A 26,029-nucleotide genomic window follows, 5' to 3' on the forward strand; every position below is an offset into this window, starting at 1 on the left:
TCACTAAACAAAATACATATACTGTACAGTAATCAATCACATCATCCACGGCCATGCAGAGTGGATTATCTGTGTTCTGGTATGTCATGTAGCGAAACAGCTGATGTCTTGTTAAGCATTCCTTTATTTATAGAGCTACAATGCTAAACATACACTTAAATACATACAGTTCATGCAAAATACATTTAAGAAGTGTGTATTTGCTCGGTCATTAAATGTGAATATGTATGTTTGAAACATAGAGACAAATACTAAACGGAAGTGGGGAGCATCCATCAGGAAGTCACTCACAGTAAACAAACCGCCGACTTGGCCACCAGTGATCCACCCCTTTATGTTATTTAAGGGTTGGACAGACGGGACAGCAAAATTTGTGCCGCGCAACAGTAGCATTTACATAGAGCTGCCGCAACCATAGCGTTAGATTAATGTACAATTAAAGGGGCTGTATGACACGGCTAAATCCAATATTATCATTTGTATTAGATGTAATACAATGTGCATACACAATTTATGTTTAAAACCACGATACTGTGCATGTTTGTATCTCCTCTTTTGCCCAACCTCTCTGAAAAACACAGATGTTTTACAAAGCTCATCGCACTGAAAAGCGAGGTGTGCTATGATTGGCCAGTTAACCAGTGCATAGTGATTGGTTGAATACTGCAAGCGTGTGACGGAAATGCGATGCCTCTAACCATATTTGGAACATCAGGTTCAAAAGCAATTGTACTGACAAGTACACCCACCTTATACCACGAACTGATGTAGATTTGTGGGGGTGTGGTTACACGAGACGGTTCAGGGAGGTCTGGGTGAGCTTTTGCTTTTAGATGGAATGCATTTTTTGTTCTGACACTTAAATATTTGCAATTGTGTCTAATACATGCAGGAGCATCTTATAATACATGAAAGACACAGAATTACATGTATACGAGCCATATGACCCCTTTAAAACCAACTTCAGCTGTCCAACAGGTCTGTAAGTGTCAGAGTTATCAAAAAAACAGATACACTGTAAAAACCTCTGCACAGTCTGAAATAACTGGTATTGTTGAAAGTAAATGTAGGAGCCTGATAAAAGTGCTCTGAACTTCATATAACCTAGTATGTCATGTTTAGTTATAACAGTTTTTTTCAAGGTTTAAAGAGGTCAAGCATTTGATATCATGCATACGGATAATGACTCTCAGTACAAATGAAAAACAACACAGAACTCAAAGTCCATCCTAAGAGTTTTCAATAATCAGTGTGTTAGTGATACTAGATCTGGTATATGATCATCTTTCATGTTTGTGAGTTTCTTCTTAACTTCTATCATTCTCTTGTTTGTTCTTTAGAGGATCATTTCATGAGATTCTTGTTACTGGTTTGATTCAGCGGCTGGAGATTCTGTTGTAGTCTGAGTTCGAAACAAGACAAATATAAACAACAACACGCACAACAGCCACTCCGTCCTTCACCTGGAGTTTCCAGCATTGCACAGATGTACTCCTTATCTAAAAATACTTCATGACTTTATAACTCTTTCCTTACTTGTAACAAGTGTTATTACATTATTATGTAAAAAAATACCATTAGTTATCACCAGTTTGACTCATTGAATGCTTTTGCATACTACTGTTTATAGAAGGGAAGTATGAATATTTTAATTAAGAATGAGAGTCAAGCAAAAACAAGACAGGTTGCATAGCAGAATTGGATTGGTTTGTGTTAAAGAAGTTCAGGTCTCCAAGATCAGGACTGAGACCCACTGTTTAATGCACTCTCTCTCCTTTTGAAAATGTTTTAATTATGAAAATATGTGCATATATTATGTCCAATCTTATATATGACACTAACCTGAGAGCACTGATTCATTCTGGACTCATTCAGCAGTTGCAGCTTTCTTACACATTGCTGGAATCCTCGTGGTAATTACCTGCCGTACACGATAAACATTTACAATAAATACACATCATGCTTTGGGACAGTTTTGTAAAGCTGTATTCTTATTAAAACTTTGTACAGCTAATGAAAGTAAAACACTATTTCATTTAACATGATGCTCTTATATTATGAGTTGGGCCTTATCCTTTTGAAACTTTTGACATTACGATTAGGTTTCACATTAAGCAACAGCCCATAGTAAATACATATTCCTAAACTATATGTAATCTATATGTATGTCTGGAGTCTACATGCAATAAGTCCATCGTGCTGTATCTGTCTTTTATACATGTGATCAAACTTAAGACTCTTCGAATAAACAAAGTATGCAATAGCATCTATAGGTAGTCAAGATTAAAATGAGATTGACAGAAACTTCGTGTTTGTACATCTGCTCTAACACAAACAGCAGCTACTGAATGAAAACAAATTCACAAACATTTGTTTTTATGTTTGTTCTGATTGCCCACAATCAGAAAAATATTTAATAAAACAGATACTCGTCTGTCAGGGAATGCGGGGTGAGGGAAGAACCCAATTGCAGGCAGCGGTCAATGACACTCGTCTGAATATAATTTTACCAGTGTACATGAATCCTCATGTTTGACTTAAGACACTTCAACTAAATCTTCAACTAAATATTTATTTTCTAAGAGGACTAGTGTGTAAAATGTGTTTACAAGTGTTTACACAGATACGTATATGGCCATAAAGATCACTTACTCAAAACACAAATATGAGAAGAATGGAAGAAGTTCAGTTTGTACTCACAGGGTGCGAGAATAATCATAATCAGCACAGATACAGTGAGGAGACTTTCAGAGGAAAACACGATGATCCTCAGATCCCCCACTAGACCTTCTCCATTAACTGAAAATAACAATGAATATGTATTAGACTGGACACAATTTCTTCACTATCTTTAACAGTTTTTTACAATTGCTATGAACATTTTTTCATTTCTCCAAACATTTCTCCTAAACTCTTAACACAGCAACACACCTAAAACACATAATTGGCAAACCTGTTCATTTCATTGTTACGTCCCTGTGATGGTTTAAAAGCACATTTCGGGTATGGGTCACCATACCTGACAAACAGGTCACTTTTACTTTCACTTTCATATGATGGACGACTAAATATGTCACTAAAGCAGAAGTTGTTCAGTTCGGTTCCACTCACGCTGCTTTAATGACACATTAGTGAACCGTGCGAACCGTACTTCTACAAATCAAGATTAAACACTTACAATATAAAGCATTATGTCGTTTTGACTTTTACTATACAGTTCAAACTTCTTATAAGTTATCAATGCAACAAGGGTGCGAGCTTAATTTAAACACATATTGTCTATCTTACCTCTACATTCTTGCACATTATGATTTTTAAAAGATGCTAGTTTGCACAGCGTCCATAATCCTGTCTTGAAGCTGAAATGGTTTCTTAAATATGGGGCCTAATTTTAAATACATGTAGGTACATCTCAAAAAACACATCCAGTGAGTAGTGAACACACGCACAGCAAGTGGTGAACACACGTACACCCGGAGCAGTGGGCAGCTATCACTGCAGCGCCTGGGGAGCAAGTAGCGGTAAGGTGCCTCGCTCAAGCGCACCTCAGTCGTTACCCGCCGGCCCTGAGAATCGAACCGACAACCTTCTGGTCACGAGTCCGACTCGCGAACTATTACAGGAACGGAACTACAGAACGGCAATGGCGTGTGCCCAGAAATAAACATGGTCGCAGGGATTTACTCCCATCCACACAAAGGAGCATGCCCATTTTCTAGAACATACATTTGTCCCCAAATTACTGAAATAGCCAAACCTGTTTTAGTTGTAAGGCAGGTGTCCACATACCTTTATCTGTATATTGAAAGTTTATTATAATTTAGATTGGATCTTATAAGCTGTGAAAATATGTTCTTCTAGTTTAACTAAATACTACATAAATAAAAATATATAAAATAAAGTACAGTATAAAGTGTTGCATTTACTCACGAGTTTTCAGTGTCAGCTCAGTCATCAGTCCAACAGCGCTGATTAAAATAACACCAACTGATCCAAACACATACACGATGGTAATACGGCTGAAACCTGTAAACGAACACGATTTGATGTCATCATTAAAATTACAATGTTTGACTGCCTTCAAATACAAATCACACTCTTGTTCCTACAATGACAATAGACAGAGCCTGACTTCTGTAGTTGTTGAGTGTTTACTTGTTCACACGTGAACACTTTTACTCACGAGAGATCTACCTGAGGGCTGATCCCAATACCCACACGTTTTTATCACTTCATCTTTAGATGAACAAAGCTTTATGCAAGGGAACATTTATTATATATTGTATTGTATATTATATACTTACTGTGTATAGAGTATTTATTTCTTGCGAGTGAAAAGACCACACGTGTGGGAATAAGTACAGGCCTAGAAACTGCTTATTTTGCTACACTCACATACTTTCACGAATTAACATTGTTTTTGTTCTATCAAAGCGTTTTGTATGCCAATAAAATTCATACATGGAGTTAGTTTGTGATAATTGTAAATCATCCTTTTTGAAGCTTCATAGATACTCTATCTGCAGGTTTATGCTTTATTATATCAGAATAATAAGACTGATTCCTGTTTGACTATAATACGCAGCTCCTCGTCTACGCTTAGGTTATATTTAGACTTGACTGCTGAAACGCTTTAATGAGCGGTCTTCCAGACAACATAACTAGTCTCTTTAGCTGATCCAGAACACATCAGCATGTCTTGTCTTCAAAAAAAAACACAAGCCCACAGTCCTCCTCATCTCACTCTAGTGGCAAAATATCGAGAGAGCGCAATTTAAAAAAAGCACTGATGGGAATGGACATTTCTGCAGGTGATTTACTAACAAGGCATATATTTAAAACACGATGGAATATCTCATTCCCGTGATGACCAACGCAATCTAGTTAGAGCAACCCACATTTTTACACCCAAATTATTTTTCAATATTTGTTTAATCTCAATGTAGTTGTCTTATGTTTCTGTTTTTTTCTCTTGTTTTAGTGATTTGGGATTGCGTCATTAAAATGGAAATAATGCAATCCAGAATAAACAAAACTTGACTGACGAAAAATACGGCAATAATTTCATATGGAACAATGTTTTGTGCAATGAATGGGGAGTGAATACTTTCACAATTGTACATTTCATGTCCTCAAAAGTTGATTGGTAGTCAAAGCATTAACACTAACATTTACACACAAACACACACGTAGAAAATGTCTCCTGCAACAGATTCATTGGTGAAGGAGAGCACAATGAGAGCAAATGATTAATATGTTAACAAGATGTAAAAACCATAAGGGTTTTGTAGACAATAAAGAGAGCTGATAATCGATAAAACAATATACAGAGGACACCAAAGCAGATTGTTAATACTGTACCCCAATCCTGAAATGAGTATAAACAATTCCAAGCCGTCCATATTAGTTGTAGAAATCCAATCGTACAGGCCCATCCAACAAGATCTGTACACAGAGAATTAAAACAATACCATCACATTCATTATTACATTTAAAAAAGATTTATTTTGCCACTTGTTTTAAACAAGAGACAAATGTGGAGAATGTTAAGCTACTTACAAAGTTTTTTGTTCCTAACGTTTTAAAAACATGATCTTACCTTTCTCACTTTGCAGTGCTACGATGTAGAAATAGATCAGCACTGAATTCATGAAACACATTAAAATCATCCACATTAATCTCATGACCAAAGGTGAACCTGAAAAACAAAAAACATTAACTGAGTTAAACTGCAACAATAGAAAGAAAAGACCCTTTAAAATCATTATCTCACACATGTCCAAAGCAAATAAACATATATGATCATGCTGAAATAATGGAGCTGGAAATATTTCTAGTTTTATTGAACTCAACATCCAAAATCAAAGATTCATGAACGCTAATGACACATGCAATTTAATATATAATCATTTAACTATTTCTGAATTTATAACAGGGATCAGATAAAAATTCACACTTACAGCCCAAATCGTCCCCACACACAATATTCCAATTGTATCTGGTCACTGATGTTATGACAGGTAAAAGTGCAACAATGAAGGAACCTGACAACAGCAAAGCAATTCTATTAAGATACATGCTGGACTTTACTGACAGACACACAGATGACACATCAGTTTAAATGCAAGAGGATCACTTATATTGTATTTACAGTAATCCACAACTCCACACGTATATAATATATTATGAATATAATAGAATCACTTGGACAAAAAGCAACATCAATTGAGAGGGTCAATTTCAGTTGACAAGCCAATAATCTTATACAGGATTAGGAGTTAAATGTTTAAACCATAAACTGTCAGTCACAACATTATAACCACCTACATAATATCATCTATATACCCCTGGTTTGCCGGAGTAACTCGGATGTGTCCAGGCATAAACTTTTCAAGACCTCTGAACGCATCTTGTGGTATCTGACACCATGACATTAGCTGCAGGTCTTTCATGTCCTGACAGTTACGAGATTGGACTTCAATGGATCATATTTGTTGATACGTCACATTCCATATTTGCACACGGATCGAGATCTGGGGATTTTGGAGTCCAGGACAACACTTTGAACACTTCATAATGTTTCTCAAACCATTCCTGAACAATATATGTAGTGCGGCAGGAGTATATTTGTCCTGCTGAAAGAGACCACGTCCATCAGAGAACACCATTGTATTGATTGGTGTACATGGCCTGCAAAATTGTTTGGGAAGGTAGAGTATCTACATGAGTGTTATGAATGTCTCTGTTTCGCAGGCGTACGCCTCACCGACTGCCGGTCTCACCTGGTGGTAACATGTAAGACTCAGGCTGATACCGGTTTCAAGCGGGGGCTGTAAAACGCACAGCTCTACATATGTCTGCCAGAGAGGCGCCTTGAGCCAGTGCCCACGAGGAGGCCACACCCCATAGAGTGTGCCCTCAATGCGAGCGGTCTCTGTGTGTACACAACAAATCTTGCGAGTGTCCCAAGATGAGCCAGTCGTCAAGATAGTTGAGTATGTGCACACCCTGCTTCCTGAGGGAGACAGGGAGAAACCAAAGGGGAGGACCCCGTACTGATATGCCCATCCCTCGAAAGGGCCAACAAGGCTCACAGGGACCGAGACAGGGGGACTCAGGGTTAGATCTGCTTCATCGACCCCACGGGGGGTGGTTTGATGAATAGCAGTACGACTCCTTCACCGTGGGGAGGCCCCCAGGAAAGAGAGTGGCTCTGCTGACTTACCTGGCCGGCGATTGTGCAGCTCATCGAACCATCGGACTGAGAGTGCTGATGGCTGCCGAGTATGCCCGATGTGACGCAATGTCGGGTTGCTGAACACTGTCCTGTTGAGGGTGAGAGCGGCTGTGAGAATGGGGGTGCAAGGGCCCAGCTGTTGATGGGCCGGGGCAGGGACCGCCCAGTCCGACTGGCCAGTGATGGAGAGGCTGGGGTCTGGCCTGTTGGTGGTCTCGATCTCCCTGGGTTCATCCCGTCAGGAATGACTCATCCCAAGAGGTCGCTCTCCAATGCTGTAAGCGACATATCATCATCACGCAAGGCTATCACGGCAGAACAGGGCGGAACAGGAAGCAGGCGAGTTCGTGGCTGATTCCCTAGAGAACACAGCCAACCGTGAACGCAACGTCTGGATCGCAGTCTGCCTTATATGTCTGGGTCTCCGGCATGCTGAGGCAGCGTTCGTGGATACGTCAAGCCCGCACTGTGTCCGCCCCCCTCCTCAATGAGTGCGTTGCACCCAAGAGCACAGCGGGACATGCCAGGCTGGAGAAATTTGCTCTGTTTGACGCTTCTAGTTTTCTGCCGAGACGCCCAGGGGAAGTTGCTGAGAGAAGGGACAATCCGCTGATCACGTCGTAAGATCCAGCAGTAGAGGCAGGTGTCATCAGCATGAGATGCGAAAAGGTGAATGAATGCAAATTTCATTCGCAAATTTCATTGGCCATTTCAAGTCATTCAGAGAGGATAGGTTCTCAAGTCAAACCCCATCCTGTTGACACAACATGGAGTCGAGAGAACGACAGAAAGGGAACAAAGGTTTCCCCAAAGATTGCCCAGAGCATCACACATCCTCCACTGGCCTGTCTTCTTCCTAGAGTGTGTCCTGGTGCAAACTGATCTGTATGTTATCCACACACACACACATCTGTCCACATGATCTAAAAGAAACCGTTTGTCAGACTAGGCTTCATGTTTCAGTTCTGAGGCACACCTACCCCTTGTAGATGTTTTCAAGAGTGGACAGGAGTAATAGTGGACTCTGACAGGTGAGATGAATAACATTGATTACATGGTTATAAGAGCACCTGTGCATGGGTGGGATATAATAGGCAGCCAGTAGAAATAAGGCAAGCAGGGGAACTAAGTAAGATTAATGTGATTTTTAATTGGGGTCAGATCATCCAAAACAGTAAGTCTTGTGTGCTCTTAGAATTGTTAGTACCTGTCAAAAGTGGTGCAAGAAAGGACAACCGGTGAACCGATGACAGGCTCATGAGTGCCCTGGGTGTTATTGATGTACATTAGTAGTGAAGTCTAGCCCGAATGGACCGATCACACAGAAGAACTACTGTACTGTAGCTCAAATTGCTGAAAAACGTAATGCTACAGTGATTTAATGTTGTGGCTGGTAAGAGTAAGAGTTTAACCTAATGGAAATAATTTTCCTTCACATAAATTAAGAGGATGAATTAATTTGATGAGTTGTAAATGGACAATTTTACACATTTCTCTTAAGATTTTCCTTGGACTGACACTGGATGCTGCAGGATGTGACACGACAAAACACAATAAAATTGGCCGTGGCGTGACAATCCCATTAGAAAAAGCCATGTGTGGTGTCATGTCGCACCGGTCACATCCAGTGTGTAGACAGATTTTTATTAATCTATTGATAATCGAATGATGATAAACGTAGTATTGCAGAAATAAGAAAAACGTAAGATTGTAAAGATTTATGAAGTTCTGTTCATCTAAATGTTTGTGTGTCGTAAATAGATCCTACCTAACTTACATTTCAAACTTAATTTACTTTTTCATGTGCAACTTCAAGTGAATCATTCATGCTGTTCATATTATACTTTAGTGTTATCAAAAGATATTTGGCTTTAGAATCACCATGAGTTCTGAGTCTCTAAAATATCTTCAGGACCGTTTTTTCATTTGATTTTATTTTATTTTAAAGATTATTTGTTCCTTCTTTGTTTCTCATGATGAATTCATTGTTAATGAAGGTGATCTCACCTCCTCTTGCTGATGCGAATGTGAAGAAAAGAAGGACGAATTGTAATGATGGTAGAACATAAAAGATTACAGCAGCCACAAGACCAAATATAGCTCTTAGCTGATCACTGATTTTCCCAGAGATTTCACACAACGTTGTATCAGAAAAACACAACAATAATGTGTATTAAAGTATTAAAGTGTTGTGAATTAATGTCAATACATATAGGAAAACATGGTAAGAACCATTGTTTTATCAATATCAGCATCATCAAAGAGAAACACTATTATTTAAATTCATGTTTTACTGGAAATAAAGACTAAGTTCATATGAAAAAGTTAGGACACCGTATTGAATTTTATGGTTTAACTGTGCCATTCACTGTCTATGATCACCAACAGTATGTTGCTAAAGAAATTGTGTGACAATTTTATTAGTGCCTTTATATTGTTTCAAACACAGACAATTTCATTTAATAAAGCATGATTTTATAACATGTGTTATAAATTACGACAAAATGTACGACATAATTACTACATAATTACGACAAACTGGTGTAATGGAAGGTATCACAGAAAAATACTTACTGTAAATGATGTAGGCGAGGCATAAAAGAAGCACTATTATAAAAAGCACAATTGTCATGACTCTATCAAATGCAGAGTAATTCAGACTTTTCTCCAATGCGGGTTTGATAAGAACTGGAAAAGATAAAAAACATCAGCACAGCTAAAACATATGTATACACCAGAATTAAAAAACCATTAAACAAATTTAAAGAGTAAGTAACATGTGATTTTTAAGGTCTTACTTTGGTTTATGGAGTTTCCAACAACACTTTATGTTCACAGAAGGTGTAAAAACACTATTATGTCGTAATTATAGTAGTTATAATAACCTTACTTTTTGACTGACTCTCAAATGATTCGTTCTGCGATTCATCCGTCTAATCCCCTCCTATCCGCTAGCCTCGTGTCATGTGATTGGTTTGATGGTATAGTCTGCTGTGATTGGTCAAACGCTTCGTAACGAGAGCCGTGAGAGAACGACGTGAGGCCGTGATGCGAGTGATAATGAGAGTGAGCTGTGTGTTGCATCGGTATCTCTAACGAAGGAGATCGGAAGCATTAAAGGACGAGTTATAGGAGTGTAGGACGAGAGAGGACCAGGCCTGGATTTTATGTTATGTTGTATTATGTTTGTCTGACGATATTTTACTTTCGTTTTGTGGTCTGCTTATTTTTTATTAAAAGTTGTTGACATTCATTTGTTGCAAATGTAATGCATACCATCATTGCTAGATTACGGTTTATAGGTGGTTGGATATTATATACAGTGTATAGATAGATAGACATTGAGGGGATTTGACCTTATCAGTTTGAGCCCGAGTCTGACGAAGAAACATTTTGTTCCTGTATTTTACAGAACATTTCGACTATAGGCTACTGCAAATGACACTTAACACATCCACAAAAACACGATAATAAGTGCTAAGTGGTATTTGCATTCGCTTACCTGAATAAAGAACAGTTGTGAAAGAAATATAATATGTATTCAAACTCCAATTTAAAAGTGTTTTGATTGTGCCTGTAAAGATGATAAAATATGTCATGATTAAAAAATGATATCATGTAAGCAGAAAACATTGAAATTGACATTCTAATTTAATAAGAATTGTATTTAAAAAAAGTCAGTGGAAAATCACTGACAAAGATGTGAAGAATATCTGGATTTCATGATTTATTTGATCTTTCCTGATAAAGAAATGAATCATACCTTTAAACTGTTCTTTATATGGAGCCACAAAAAGCAGCATGAGAGGTCTAAGAACATAAAGAGCACAGGAGAAGACTGTCTCATACACAGATCCTGAAACACAAACACATATAATCACAATTCGCTGGTGTATAAACAAAAAAAAAATGTTACAAGTATGGAAATACTTTACATTACATAAAACATTAACAGAATGACAAAATTAAGGTTGAACACTGTTGAACAATGTTTCAAAAGTATTACCCAGTGATGTGAAACAGATTAAGTGATATGAAGATTATAAACACTGACCTTCAGAAACACCCCAGAAGACAAAAGCAAAAAACATGATGAGATTTGGACAAACAACCAGAAACATCTGAAGACGAAGAACTCTGTCTAGAAAGATAATCATAAATACAAACATTGGTTAATTGGTTAATACAAATTGGTTAAATGTAGTCTAAACACCTTAACAGAAGATCAAATCTAGATGCATCATGAGTAGCAAGACTGATGTTGATTCATTTGTGTTACATGCGCTCACGCACACACGCAAAATATGTTAAGACGTACTTAAAGGTGCCATTTAGTTTTAAATTGAATAAATTCTTAGACAATGTGACATTTTTTTTATAAATTCACTGTATCTGATTTATCAGAAATTAAGCACTAAGCACCTGTAAAATCAGACAGACTCACACAGCTTCACACGATACACATTAAGACGTTAAATAATATTCCGAAAATGTGTATAAATCATAGTAGTTGTAAGAATGTAAATACATTAAATGTTTAGTAAGGGAATTGCATTACAATTACAACTCCATTTTGAGTCAGAAGAAAAGTTATCAAAGAAACGACCACAAGTGTCTCTTCTTTCAAATCGCACACAGAATGAAATCATAGCAGCCCTTGCTTTGTATGTTTGTAAGTGAAATCAAGGATGCATCCATTTTTTTCAATTTCACTTGATGGAACCACTGTGATCTTCCATACAGAGCAAGCATCATTTCCATAAGATTTGTGCATCAGATGGAAATAAAAGAGCGCTTCATTGTGACATTTGGATACCACAACAAGAGAAGAGCTTCCAAGAAAGCTGCTCAAATTCTCTTTATGGAGTTGAGGAAAGGGTGGTGGAGAACGTATGACTTATAATTTTGATCAAAGCTCATGATAATTTTTACATATTTAATGAAGAAAAGTTTTAAATAATATTGTTCCTCATTGAATCCACTACATTTGGTCCTAAACTTGTTTCAGCTGGTGAGGAACCGTCTTAAACCAGCTAAGGACCTGTGCATGACCAGTTTAGGTTCATCTTAAACAAGCACACGACAAGCTTAAACCAGCACAAACCAGCATCAAAACATAACTAACCCATACTGTTTTTTTCAACATGGAGATGCTATGAATTAATAAAAAGATTGTGACAAAATAAAAGAGAATATGCAGAATTTTGGCTTAACATTTAACACATTTATTTTATAAACAATTAAAAATCCAAAACAAAAACCGTCAAAGAAGCAGCGTAACAAAAACTATGCATGGGAGGTCGGGGGCTCTCGAGGGAAAGAAAGACGTTCTTTTTATTTGGAGAGAAAACGGCACGCCCAGGTGTTATCAATCTCCGCTACGGACTGCAACACCCACTGAATCACAAGAACAACTCCAATGATCCCATTGACAACATCAGCCGCAGGTGAACTAAAGCATAACCCCACACTGAATAACCACTCAAAATGAAAAAAGGAAAAATAACCAATAGCAGGTCCAAAACCTACCCAACAATTATAACAGTATAACCGTACAACCAAAAACTTTCTCCTATCAAACTAAGAACCACAATGCACACATAGACAAACACAAAATAAATTCAACTCATGTATTTATTGAACCAACAATAATCTATTCCATATTTATCTGTGGCTTACCTAGTAGTCTCAGTTCCAATGTTGTGGTGACAGACAACACATTACATTTTCCCCTGTAGACTTCACATGTGTATTCTCCTTCATCTTGAGCTGTCACATTCTTCAACAGGAGAGAGAAAATTCCATGTTTAATGTCGTCAGTGGAGAAATGAGCTCTGCCAGAATAACTCTTGGATCTCTCGTCTTGATAAACAAACATTGGACTTTCAGAGTCAGATTTTTTCCATTCCACCTTCAGTCCTTCTGCTGTTAAGGGTTTGTCATTAACACAGGGCAAAAGTACCGAAGCTCCCAGAGGAACAACCATACTCCATGAATAATCCACTCTGACATCTGAACCTGAAAAAGACATTCAATGTAAGATCATTTAAAATAAAATAAAAATATTACACAATAATGTTTACTCCTCTGACAATATGATGTTAACACTGCTGTATATACTGAACAATATCATCCTTATTGAAGCATCTGCTACTCTACAATTTAGAGAAAGATTGAGATTTGTTACAGAACTTCGAGCAAATGTGCTTATATGAAAATTATCGCAAAGATTAAAGCTTTTTCAGTCAAATGAAGGCTGCTCAGGGTCAGATCAACTTCTTCACTGGTTCAGTTTAACTTTCAGATATCCAACATAAGCACACACAAACACATCCTCATCTCAACAACATCACAAGATGACAACAGAGAAAACATCTACTGTCCAAACATACAAACTCACATTTCACTCTTTCATACTACAGTGCTGTATACGGCAACATTTATAAGTAGACAAAATTAAATTTGTTTTACTGTCTGGATCCCCACAGTGAATACTCATGTTCTTTAAGTTACAGAATGATCTGTTTAAATATCTGCAGACTTACCATCTTCATAATATTCCAAATTTACACTGACTGACAACACAGATCTGTGTCCACTGTGAACTGTACATGTGTATCGTCCCTTATCTTCAGTTCTCACATTCTTCAACAGTAGAGAGAAATTTCCAAGTGTGAAGTCACCACAGAGGAAATTTGCTCTATCAGAAAAACTTGCTGGATGCTGAACCTCTCCATCTTCAAATACACACAATGGATCCTTTAAACCGGATTTACTCCATTTCACCTTCTTTACATCTGCTGGTAAGTATTTGTTATTGAAACACGGCAGAACCGCTGAAGCTCCCAGAGGAACCCAATAATAACCTTCCAGATGGAGCCCTGCAAGAGATGTCATTTCATTTTAATGAAAAAATAGTTTGGAAAATAACATCTATTTTTACATAATAATCACGGAAATGTTTCATGTGTTTAATTGTTCATTAGGACTGTAGATTTAGAACTGTGGACTTCAGTAGTCAAATTGTCTCAGGTGTCTTTTTTGTCAAAACAAATGACGTGTAACTCACTGAAGTGGAGAATGTTTCATGTAAACATACCTGTTTGTGGTCTGCAGTAGATAAGAGAGAAGAACAGAAGAGCAGATCCACATGCGAAAATACAGAGAATCAACACCATTATGTGTAAAGAAGAGAAACCTGTAACACACACAAAAACACACACTAGATATAATGAATGTTGTCTTACGAATGTCATAAGTGCAGAAATAAATTTTACACAAACTAAATGTCAATACATCACACCGTATTCACACAGAGAGCACAATTTTGTAAAACATGTCATTAGATCCATTAGATTTTTTTTAAAGAAATCCTCAATAATGAAATGTATGGGGGGGGAATAATATTGTATTCACCCTAAAAACACAAAATGCAAAAATGTGGGCATTTTAAAATCAACATACTTTTTAAAACAAATTAAACTTCTATTTGAATGAATTATATTTTGCAGTAATAAACTCTGTGTAAACACTGCAAAATGTTTTGTCACAAACTCAACTAACAGGCAGTAATTGAAAAAAAATATGCTTTCTGCTTTCTTACAGCTGCATCTTTTTATAAAGAGCTGGTTTTCTCTATGGGCTTTTGCATAGTGCTAGCAGAGCTTTGCGATATTATTTATTAGTTTTACATAGTCACAATGGTTTAATTTCTATCCAAGATTTTCTATCCAAGATGGCGCCTCAGATGGCTCCCTCGGTGTGGAGCTCTCCAGTTGTTTTAATGCTTTTGTTAGCTTGTCCTGTTTTATGTTTTTCCCATACAATCAGTTTCACAAGATATGAACTGCTGAACATTGGGCACCACAAACCATCTGATCTTTTACCGGTTTTTGATTATTTAGACATTTTATTTAACATTGTAGTCGGAAGTGCTCCAGGTGCAGTGCATGTTTCTTTCCTGTTTCAAGCGCTCCACCATAATACCCATCCCAAAGAAACCTCAAATCACAGGACTGAATGACTACAGATCCATCACTCTCACATCTGTGGTCATGAAGTCATTCGAGAGACTGGTATTGTCTTATCTGAAGGACATCACAGAACCCTAACTGGACAAGAGCAAACAGATCTGTTGAGATGCAGTTAACATGGGGCTGCATTTTGTGCTGAAACATCTGGATAGACCAAGGACCTATGTAAGGATCCTGTTTGTGGTCTTCAGCTCGGCTTTCAACACCATCATGTCATCACTGCTCCAGACAAAGTTAACCCAGCTATCTGTTCCTATCTGTAACCATCACATCATCCTGTCCACCCTCAAGGCAATGGGGGTCTCTGGAATGGTGCTACAATGGTTCAGGTCTTACATCTCGGGTAGGTCCTTTAGAGTATCTCGGAGAGGTGAGGTGTCGGAGTCCCATCATCTCGACACAGGTGTACCTCAGGGCTCAGTGCTTGGTCCGTTGCTATTCTCTGTATACATGACATCCCTTGGCTCTGTCATTAGGAAACATGGCTTTTCCTATCACTGCTATGCGGATGATACTCAACTCTGCGTGTCTTTTCGCCCTGACGATCCGACTGTCTCTGCACGCATCTCAGCTTGCCAGCCGAACGCTGCGGCAAGAGTTATCTTTAATGAACCAAAGAGAGCACACGTCACTCCTCTACTCATTAAGCTACATTGGCTTCCCGTAGTTGCTCGCATCAAATTCAAGACTTTGCTCCTGGCCTACAAGACCACTACTGGTTCGGCACCACCTTATCTTAAATCGCTAATGTACCCGCCAGATCCCTACGCTCTGCAAAGCGTAGTGGTGCCATCCCATAAAGGTAAAAAATCTCTCTCGCGCACCTTCTCCGGATCTGTTCCACCTATGTGGAATGATCTGCCCGCTGCTACAAGATCTGCAGATTCTGTAGCCATCTTTAAGAAACGCCTGAAAACACATCTCTTCCGCCAACATCTGACTGATCTGTTCTGACTCTTTTCTTCTCTACTCTACTCTTAAAAAAAAAAATGTATGAATGAATGGTTCCGTATACTGTGTTAGGCTATATGAGACTAGTCTTCTTTTTGATTGCACTTATGCTTTTGTTGTACTTATGCTGTCCTAATTGCTTCCATTATCTACCCCACTTGTAAGTCGCTTTGGATAAAAGCGTCTGCTAAATGACTAAATGTAAATGTAAATGTTCCCCGCTCAATCTGTCAGTGGATCACCATGGTGATGAATCTGCTTACAGACAGGAGGTCGAGCAGCTGTCTGTCTGGTGCAGTCATAACAACTTGGAGCTGAACACGCTTAAAACAGTGAAGACGATTGTGGACTTCAGGAGGAACCCCCCTGTACTCCCCCCTGTCAGCATTATGAACAGCACAGTGGCAGCAGTGGAGTCATTCAGGTTCCTGTGCACCACCATCTCTCAGGACCTGAAGTGGGACAATCACATTGGCTCCATTGCTAAAAAAAGCCCAGCAGAGGTTGTACTTCTTACATCAGCTGAAGAAGTTCAACCTACCACAAACTCTATTAAAACAGTTTTACTCAGCAGTCTGTCCTCTGCACATCCCTCCCTGTCTGGTTTGGCTCAGCCACAAAGTCAGACATCAGAAGACTACAGAGGACGATTCGCACTTCTGAAAAGATCATTGGTGCTCCCCTGCCCTTATGTTCATTGTATTGTATTTCCTAATTTTTTATACCCATAGGCCCTTATTTAAATCATCTGTGTACTGTCTTCTACTGTGTTATGGTCTCTGTGTACTGTTGTTGCTGATTCTGTGTACTGGATGCTCCTGTCACCAAAACAAATTCCTTGTATTTATAAATCACATTTTTAGTCATAAAACCCCAAACAACTTCGAAGTTACACGCTTAAACTGGGTGTGATGAGGGGAAAGCGATCATATCACACTGTCAATCCTCCTTCCTCCACTGACTGAACCCTCATTTCTCATCATAGAGTCAGAGAAACCCTTCAAGCTATTTAAACATGTGTTCTATGCTTACATTGCATATAGTAAGAGACAGATGGTCGGTTTTCCAAGAGATTTGATTGTGAATGTTTTCAAGATAATGTCAGGTGCTGTTCAGTGGCCGAAAAAACTTCTGCATGCATGAGGCGCTGAAACGGATGAGAAAAATGCACACAAACATTGAAACCCGTCAGTCTAGCCTGTGTTTACGCGGATGGAAAATCACTGTTGTCTTTGAATGGCCGGGCAAGGTGTACCGTAACTTGTATCTCACAGTAAGTGCATACTTTGTGTAGTAATTGGCGTTGTTTCTTAAGTAATGAAAACAGATCGCACAACAGCAAAACGTGCACTATATATACATATATATATATATATATATATTCATTTCAGAGCTTGTCACACTCACAACTCCATTAAACAACTATTTAAAAATGAGTTTGTTTTACTTTTAACGGTTGTTTTTCTCACCCAGTTGTTTTAGTATAACAGTTGTGTTGTCTGATAATCGTCCAGCAAACACTTGACACATGTATTCTCCTTTATCTTCAGTTCTGACTCTCTTCAGTCTGAGAGAGAAGTTTCCTCTGTGGATTTCATCATTGAAGAACTCAACTCTGTGTCTGTATTGCGCGTCTGATGCTTCTGGATGAATCTTGTGGTTTTGATAGAGCAGAACCAGTATGTGTTCATCTTTATCCGTTTTCTTCCATGAAACCTCTTCAATGTCTTCAGGTTGGATGTGAGAGTCCACAGAGCAGTCTAGAGTCACGTCTTCACCCACATAAGCTGATAAAGACTTATCTGATCCAGACACAGTAAGACGCTCTGAAAGAATATGTCAATTAGAATACAGTCATTTTTTAATTATACAAAAAAAGGTCAAGAGCGCTGAAGGGAACCCAGGCGCAGACAGAAAGATGGTGGGAAACAATGACTTTAATTAGACAAACACAATGCAAAAAACCCACGAGGGGGTAAAACAACCAGGAACAGGGTGATGGTAATAAAGCAACTAAACAGGAAATAATAAACTCACTGGACTAGACTAAAACAACACTTGATATAAACTAGACTTACTCGACTTCACAAGAAGAATATACCTTATCAGCGCATGAAAATGATGCAACGTCTTCCACGGAGTACAAAGCAAAATGAACCAGCACAAGACAGAAAACACAAGGGCATTAAATAGAGAAGAGGTGAGGGGCATGAAACCATTATAAGATAATTAATGAGGAAACAAGAAGGTGGGAACAGAGACGAGACCGGAGAGTGCATGGTATGTCAAAACAAGCCATGCACATGCACTTCCACAAAAAATACATGGGACAATAAAAAAGCATAACAAGGCGAGGCAGGATCATGAAAAAAAAAATTACAATTTCAAAAATCGTATTAATAATTACGCATAAACTTGTATTATAAAACCTCACCAACAGCTTTAATCTCCACCACAGTTTCACCAGAAGCTTGTCCACTGAGAACTTTACATGTGTATTGTCCTTCATCTTCTGGTCTCACATTCTTCAACAGTAGGGAGAAGTTTCCCTGTTTAATGTTGTCAGTGAAGAAATGAGCTCTATCATGATAATCCTCATTCTGGACTTCTGGTCTAATATCTCCATCCTGATACAGATGAATGAGAGTCTGTGAGTCTGATCTTTTCCATTCCACCTCCAGATCCTTCAGTGATGAGAGTGAATCAACAGAACAGGGCAGAAGAACTGAACCTCCCAGAGGAACAACCAGAGGACCTGACGGACCCTTCACTGTAAACCCTAAAACAAAAAAACTATGAATTGAATATTAAAGGTTTATTCAAAAGCACACATTCAACACTTTGCTGTTTGCAAGGGCAATTTTAGTTAAGAAACTGAATCTGTTATAAATAAAACATTATTTTAGATTGCCACACCCTTAATATGTGGTAAAAATGTTTTTTATTTTAGTAAGTAATATGTTTTATTCTTATTTTGTAAATGCAGGTTATTGCATTATGAAGAGATCAATCATCGCAATATTTCTTTGAGCTGTAGTAATCAAAGGCTTTGTTTTTTCAATGTGATCTATCAATGTGTCACTGTTATCAATTAAATCTATAGGACTAAATGTATGTTATTTTGTAAGGACCTTCCACTAAGGAAGTCAGACTGAGTTTCGTTTATGATTTGGGAAACCTGTTTTCATTCTAGCAGCTTGTGTTTAGATGGGTGACATGTCTTAGATTATCCAATAGTCTTTTATATTCTCAATGTTTGGGAAAAAGTATTACTAGGCCTTGTTTCATTGTAGTCATTAATTGTTTCCTTTCATTCTAGAAAAGGACCGACCAACAAACACCCAATTTCTTTGCAAAAGAACCTATAAAATTACGTTGTGCACAGCTCATCTAACTCCTCTATTCTTAGATCTAACTCACAAAACTTTAAACGAGTCGCCAATTTTATAAAAGTCTTTTATTTTATAAAACAATTCATTGAATCTGACTGAAAGTATGTGGATCTATATTATTGTGAAACATAAATACTTTTAGCATCTTTACATTCTACTCCCTTAATAATGAAACTAGATACATATTGTTAATGTTTTCTCTTCACTAAATTAAAGAAATATAATGAATTTTTATTTCTCCTTCAATCCACTTTGCTCAGGACCTTACAAATGCACCTTGAGCTATTTTGCAGTAGAGATCATCCAATTCAGCTTGCAACGCAAAATTCTTCCCTTCTTTTAACCATTGTAATATTTTAACTGAAATTTTAATCTGATGAGGTCACATTTCGGGTATGGGTCACCAAACCTGACAAATAGGTCACTTTCACTTTCCATGCACAATATTATTCATTTTTAAACAAATCGGAGTTAAATTTCCAGTATGCTTTATTATTCCTTATTCGAACAACTTATTTTCATTTTAATTAATGATCAGTTAAAGGTGTTCAAGGTCAGATGCAAATTTTCTAAGTGAATCAGGGAAAAGCAATAATTAATCTGAGATTTACAGGTGTTGTTAGGTTGATAGCAGGAATAACCTATTGTATTAAATTCATTTACGTCTAATGCGTACACTTCATAATAATAACATTAAAATCATGTTATCAAGTGAAAAATTCCTAAAACTGTTTTATTTTTATAAATTTTATCAAATATACAATATAATTGTGATTACATTTTAAATGAGCTCATTTTGTGAATAAAATTGTAAAATTTCTCAGTTTAAACATTTGTTATGTTATCTATGTTCTATTGTGAATAAAATACTGGCTCATTTGATTTGAAATTCCTTTAGTTTTCATTTTATTAAAATATAAAAAATGTCCCAGCAAACAAAAAAGGCATAAAATCTTAACACAATATATATATACAAATGAGTATCTTTGGTTGAGCATACCAGTACTGAACAAAGAAAATACAAAATTGAGAAAAAAATAAATAAATAGAAATCAGAATGAAAGAAAGAAAGAAAGTATTGGGAAAAAAGAGAGAGGCCTATTCAAATTAGCTTATATTCCTCAAAAAGTGAAATCAAAGTAAAGGCTTTTATATAGTTATCCCATTTAAATGTTTTATACAATTGCTTTTTATCATTTAACCACTGCTTGAAGTTGTGTTTTGATTTAAACAACCTTCATTAATGAATGAAAAACTTTGCCATACAAACCAAAAAGCTAATAAAAAAATCTAAATGTTTGTTTTCTCCAAAATCCCAAACATGAATCTTTGGATTGTAAGCACTGTACATCTTTCCAAAAAGGTTTAACCGAATCACAAAGAAAGAAAACATGGTCTAAACTTTCAATATTAGTTTGTCGGACAAATCTCATTTACAATTTTTAAGTTAACTTCCTTAGACTTCCTAAACATTTTTTATTTCGCACTTGTCAAAATCTTCCAACACAGGCCTATTCTGATTCAATCTGGTTTGGGGGACAATGCTTGTGGAAGATGATTTCTTAGCTAGTTTTGATTTCGAAATTGTGTGCCCTCTAGCGGCGGAAGTTACGTAAAGGCCTTTAATTGGTCTTCGTGATAAAGAGTGTGTATTTTATATGGTTTGCAATTTATTATTTATCTAAAATACAGACAGCAGTTCCTTTTGTCTATTATTATGGCTTACACATGTCGTCCAGCTTCAACAGTCCGTAAATAAAATAAAAATAAAACAGAGAAGCACATTTAACCACAGTGGGTTCGTTTAAAAAGAATCTAAAAAACATAGTTTGCAAATACGTTAAATACTCATTTAAAACGTCGTTGTTTTTAGAGAGAACCCGTGAGCTCGGTAGCGTCTTGTCTTAAGTATCACTCACCCTCTGCGATCCTCAGCAATATTGATATTAAAAACAAATAATGCAGAAACATCCTTAAATATACAAAATTAGACTAAATAATAGCTTCTGCTATAAATTGTCGTAAAAAATAATTTGCTGATGTACGATCATGTCCCTCAGATGTCGGCACATCAGCTTTCACTTTCAGTGACTTTTACTTTCTCTTTTAAATTGTCGCAGTGGCGGGGTTGGTAAAAAGATCAGGAAATGTTAATTTAGTGAAAAAAAAGGCACCACAAAAAAAGCATAATGAGCACAGTAGACTAACTTTACCATATTATACACCAAAACCTACACAACACGAGAGAAAACAAATATACAGTCTCAAAGATTCTACAAACTACTGTTCCCATAATGCATTGCTCGGCACTGTTCCTCGGTTCTGCCGTTACATGTATATCGAACGCAGGAAAGAAGAACAGGGTAGGTTTTTTGTTTATAAGAAATATAAATTAATATTTTCAAAATTGGGGAACATTTAACTGTATTATCTATCATATTTACAAACGTTTTCATGACAATATTTTATTCAGGCAGCAATTTAGAAAGCCCTGCCCAGTTGAGGTCCTATGACGGTTGATGTTTCTTTTCAAATATTTGTTAAATATAAAAACAAGAATAAGTACATATGTCATACAATTGTTTCGAGTAGTGAGGAAATAAATTGTTGTTACTTTGCTTATTATTAGACATAATTTTTATGTGTGAGGAGAAAATAAACTTTACCTCTTTTAGCAGCTCCAAAACTGTAAAACAGAAGTAAATTGAAGTAAAGGGAGAACTCCACACCTTGTCTGAACACTGCTTGACTTTTTCTGCATTACCATGTTTTTAAACCATTATTACAAAATTCATAGTAAAAACCAAAAATTTCTGCATTAGGTAAACATCATCTAACAAAGGAGAAAACAAAAAGACTTAAAATGGACTAAACTAATTGTCACTGAATTTGTGAAAAACTTACTACCATTACTTACATAAGCATAATAATGTTCATAAGCTTTAAAAATGGAAAGACTAAATATCTGTATCAAATATCTTAATTTTCTTATCTTTAATGACTTTAATGAGACACAACAGAAGCAATAAAACAAAGAGAACTTCGATCATCACTTTATCAGCTTCTGTATACTGTATTGCGTGTCTAAAAAGAACTGTCACAAATACACAGAAACAAATGATAATGGCACACATGTAGTACCAACTACCAATAGTGTATTGCAGTAATAAAAATAAATGTAGAAATAAACAGAAATAAAATGTACATGAAAATACACACTGAAGCATTATAAAGTTTATAATTTTCAGTCAACAATCACAGTGCATTTATTTTTATTACTTACTTGAATAAAATAATACTGTAAAAACAGTAACTTGTATATTAATACTTGAAGAGTCAATCCATCTTCTTATAATGTCTGTAAATATAAAGAGATTTAATTAAATATACCACAATACTGAATACATTACTGCAAATCAACATGGTCAAGTCACAATAATTTGAAGTAAAATGAACAAAGTTATAAATAATAATTTATGCCAAAATAAAAAAATCCCCCAAATATCACTTTCTCATACATTGGTTGAACGTATAGCAGAAGAATGTTTTCTTTTGGTGCTCTTCAAAACAATTTAAGCTTTTTTACACTAAAATATACCACTTACCTTCAATAAGCCCCAGAGTAAGAACGTGAACAACAAAATGATGTTTGGACAAAACACAAGCAAAACCTGAAGATGCAAAACTACATAGAACATACAAAAAGAATGAGCCTCCACTAGAAATGAGTTAAATTTAGAGACTAATGGATGAATCAAAGAAACAGAACAGAAGAGAAGAGCAGATCCACATGCAGAAATACACATATTAACACCATTATTCGTAAAGATGAGAAGCCTTTGACACACGCACACCACACAAAACGTCACAGAGGAAAATGTTATTGAGTTTCTATGTCATAACTAGGACAACATATGTTTCAATTTTTCTCTGAAGTTTCCAGAGCCGTCGGAATCTTGGCACATTTTAAGTCTGGAAAAAAGCTCAACACTGGAACAACTGAGATCTGTTCAAATCATTTTAAACTCACCCAGTTGTTCCAGTGTTACAGTTGTGTTGTCTGTGAATGGTCCAGCAAACACTTGACACATGTACACATTGTCCTTTATCTTCAGTTCTGACTCTGTTCAGTCTGAGAGAGAAGTTTCCTCTGTGGATTTCATCACTGAAGAACTCAACATCTCTCATCTGATGCTTCTGGATAAACCTCATTGTTTTGATAGAGCAGAACTGTGATGTGTTCATCTTTATCTGTTTTCTTCCATGAAACCTCTTCAATGTCTTCAGGTGGGATGTGAGAGTCCACAGAGCAGTTCAGAGTCACGTCTTCACCAACATAGACAGATAAAGACTGATCTGATCCAGACACTATCAGACGAAAAAAATCAAAGCACAGAGTAAAAAATGAAAATATATTTTTTAAACATGATATGAGGAACGAATGTCTCCCACAGGAACAACAGGAGGACCTGAAGAACCCTTCTCTTTAAACCCAAAAAACATTATTGAACTCATGAGATCATGATTCAAAGCTCAATTCCGTCTGATGCCACAAATTTTCAGTGCATTTCAGGTGCATACAACATTGATTTTCTTCAGGTTGAGCAGAATCTCTTTACCATTTAAAACATATATAAAATACATACCACCACACATCCTAAAGACTCCAGCTGATAAACATTAAAAGGTTCATTTTCACATTAAACTATGATCCTGTAATTACATTCTTAAGAAGCAGTTGTGTGTAAACATCTTGAAGTAAACTTACATTTCCTTTTGTTTTCATCTGTGGAGATAAAACTGCTGTAACAGATCCAGATGAACATGTGCTTATCACATGACTTTTCCTCATTCTTAAGCTTTACAAAACTAGAATGAAACTTTGAGTCTGTTATAATTAGACAGATTTATTAAATTCCTATAATACATTTGTACATGAGCCCTGGCAGGTATCTGCACAGACTGCACTTTATACTGTTATTCATTTATTCAAAGTGAAACATTACGCATTCTGTGCAAGCATCACATAATGTAGAGGTAAATGTAGCTATATTCAAATCATGATTTAACACATTAAGCTGTTTTTCACATCTAACACACAAAGTTTGTCTAAGACGTTAAATGTTGAGGAGCCTTGAAATCCTAAACTCAACTACAGTCTGAAAACATGACTTTGATATTGTTTAAAGCAAATGAATGCAAATATTTATGTTTAAATGACAATATTACATTGATTTAACTTCATGTCAGAGTACTCAAAGTATTGTTTGTAACTTTGCAAAATAACAATACATGAAATCATCAGATGAGAAGTTTGACATTACAATAATAAATTAAACAAAAGAAGTGGAAACAGATGTATAAAGCGAACACGACTAGAACAAGCAGAAAAAACCTCCATATAAATAAAAATGTGTCATAATGTTGTGTATGATTGTGAGTCATTGAATGCTTGCTGAACACTGACTATGAAACTTCAGATGACCCAATAACACTTGTGAAGAGATGATGCTGTGAACACCAGCTCTGGATCACACAATTCTGTCAAATTCTATATCTTTATTGTCAGGAATGTTCGGGGAAAGAACCAAATTGCAGGCAGCGGTAACAAGGAAACATACACTTTAAGAACACATGCACAGACAAAACAAAAAGCCACAATGGGGTAAAACGCAAACTAAACAATACAAACTTAAAAAAAAGACTTCCCACGAGGAGGCAAAAAACAGGGAACAGGAAAACTAAAGGTGAGGGCAATAAAACACTGCGGGGAACCTAAACAAGGAAACAAGGGCGCGTGGTTAAGACGAGACAGGAGAGAGCGCATGGCATGTCAAAACAAACAATGCCATGTCTCTCTCTACACTAAACACGTTGGTCTATCAAGACTACATTTACATAAGCGTTGTCATATACATCTGTGGCGTTGCTAGGCCCTTTTTAGGGGAGCTAATGGCCCCCTAAAGTTCTAGCTTAGCCCCCCTAAAATATGGTGAGTAATAATGTAATCTGTACAAGAATTCGAGATCGCTTTATAGTCCCCTTTGAAACTCTTATTATGAAAACGGCATTAACGGAGTGAAAACGGAGTTATTTAGCGCATTCTTTAGTTCAGTCATACAGGTTTGAACAGTAAAGAGGGTGATTACAGAATTCTAACTATGCTTATGCGATTGTTAACATAAATCATTGCTAGTCTAGAGGTCAGCTCGGTCGGCTTGCAAAGGCTGTTGGTGAGGCTGTCTGGACGGTGTCGGGAGCGATTGAGAAATTTAGAATATACTAAAGTTTGTTGTGGAAAACAAGCTCTTTTTCCTGACTTTCTTTAATATTAACCACAAAATAAATGCTAAAATATAAATAAAAAATCCCTGTGACAAAGATAAACATAACAAGACAAACAAGGTAAATTCTGC

The 26,029-nt window shown here is 36.7% G+C and overlaps 1 protein-coding gene across 1 annotated transcript; it reads right to left on the reverse strand.

The window, feature by feature from the left end:
• Window positions 1-104: 104 nt before the first annotated feature.
• Window positions 105-21,838, reverse strand: LOC130425530 (uncharacterized). Its single transcript, XM_056751747.1, has 17 exons — window positions 21,533-21,838; window positions 18,656-19,000; window positions 17,691-18,047; window positions 14,337-14,435; window positions 13,783-14,118; window positions 12,917-13,255; window positions 11,292-11,378; window positions 11,001-11,093; window positions 10,740-10,811; window positions 9,812-9,925; window positions 5,961-6,044; window positions 5,600-5,698; window positions 5,362-5,445; window positions 3,931-4,026; window positions 2,701-2,799; window positions 1,843-1,921; window positions 105-1,402 (listed from the first exon to the last, which is right to left on the reverse strand). Exons 1-16 carry the CDS (start codon window positions 21,582-21,584, stop codon window positions 1,890-1,892), a joined length of 2,388 nt encoding a protein of 795 aa, XP_056607725.1. The 5' UTR covers window positions 21,585-21,838; the 3' UTR covers window positions 105-1,402; window positions 1,843-1,889.
• Window positions 21,839-26,029: the final 4,191 nt, after the last annotated feature.

This window comes from Triplophysa dalaica, chromosome 7 (assembly GCF_015846415.1).
Source record: "Triplophysa dalaica isolate WHDGS20190420 chromosome 7, ASM1584641v1, whole genome shotgun sequence".
NCBI classification, from domain to species: Eukaryota; Metazoa; Chordata; class Actinopteri; order Cypriniformes; family Nemacheilidae; genus Triplophysa; species Triplophysa dalaica.

Bases quoted from the DNA above. Each gene is read 5' to 3' on its own strand.
- LOC130425530 (XM_056751747.1), bottom strand. From the start codon at position 21,584: ATGTTTCTGCATTATTTGTTTTTAATATCAATATTGCTGAGGATCGCA. The intron at 19,001-21,532 runs GTGAGTGATACT...TTTTTGTTTTAG, and splicing joins ATTGCTGAGGATCGCAGAGG to GGTTTACAGTGAAGGGTCCG. The intron at 6,045-9,811 runs GTAAGTATTTTT...TGCTGTTGTCAG, and splicing joins CCTCGCCTACATCATTTACA to GTTCCTTCATTGTTGCACTT.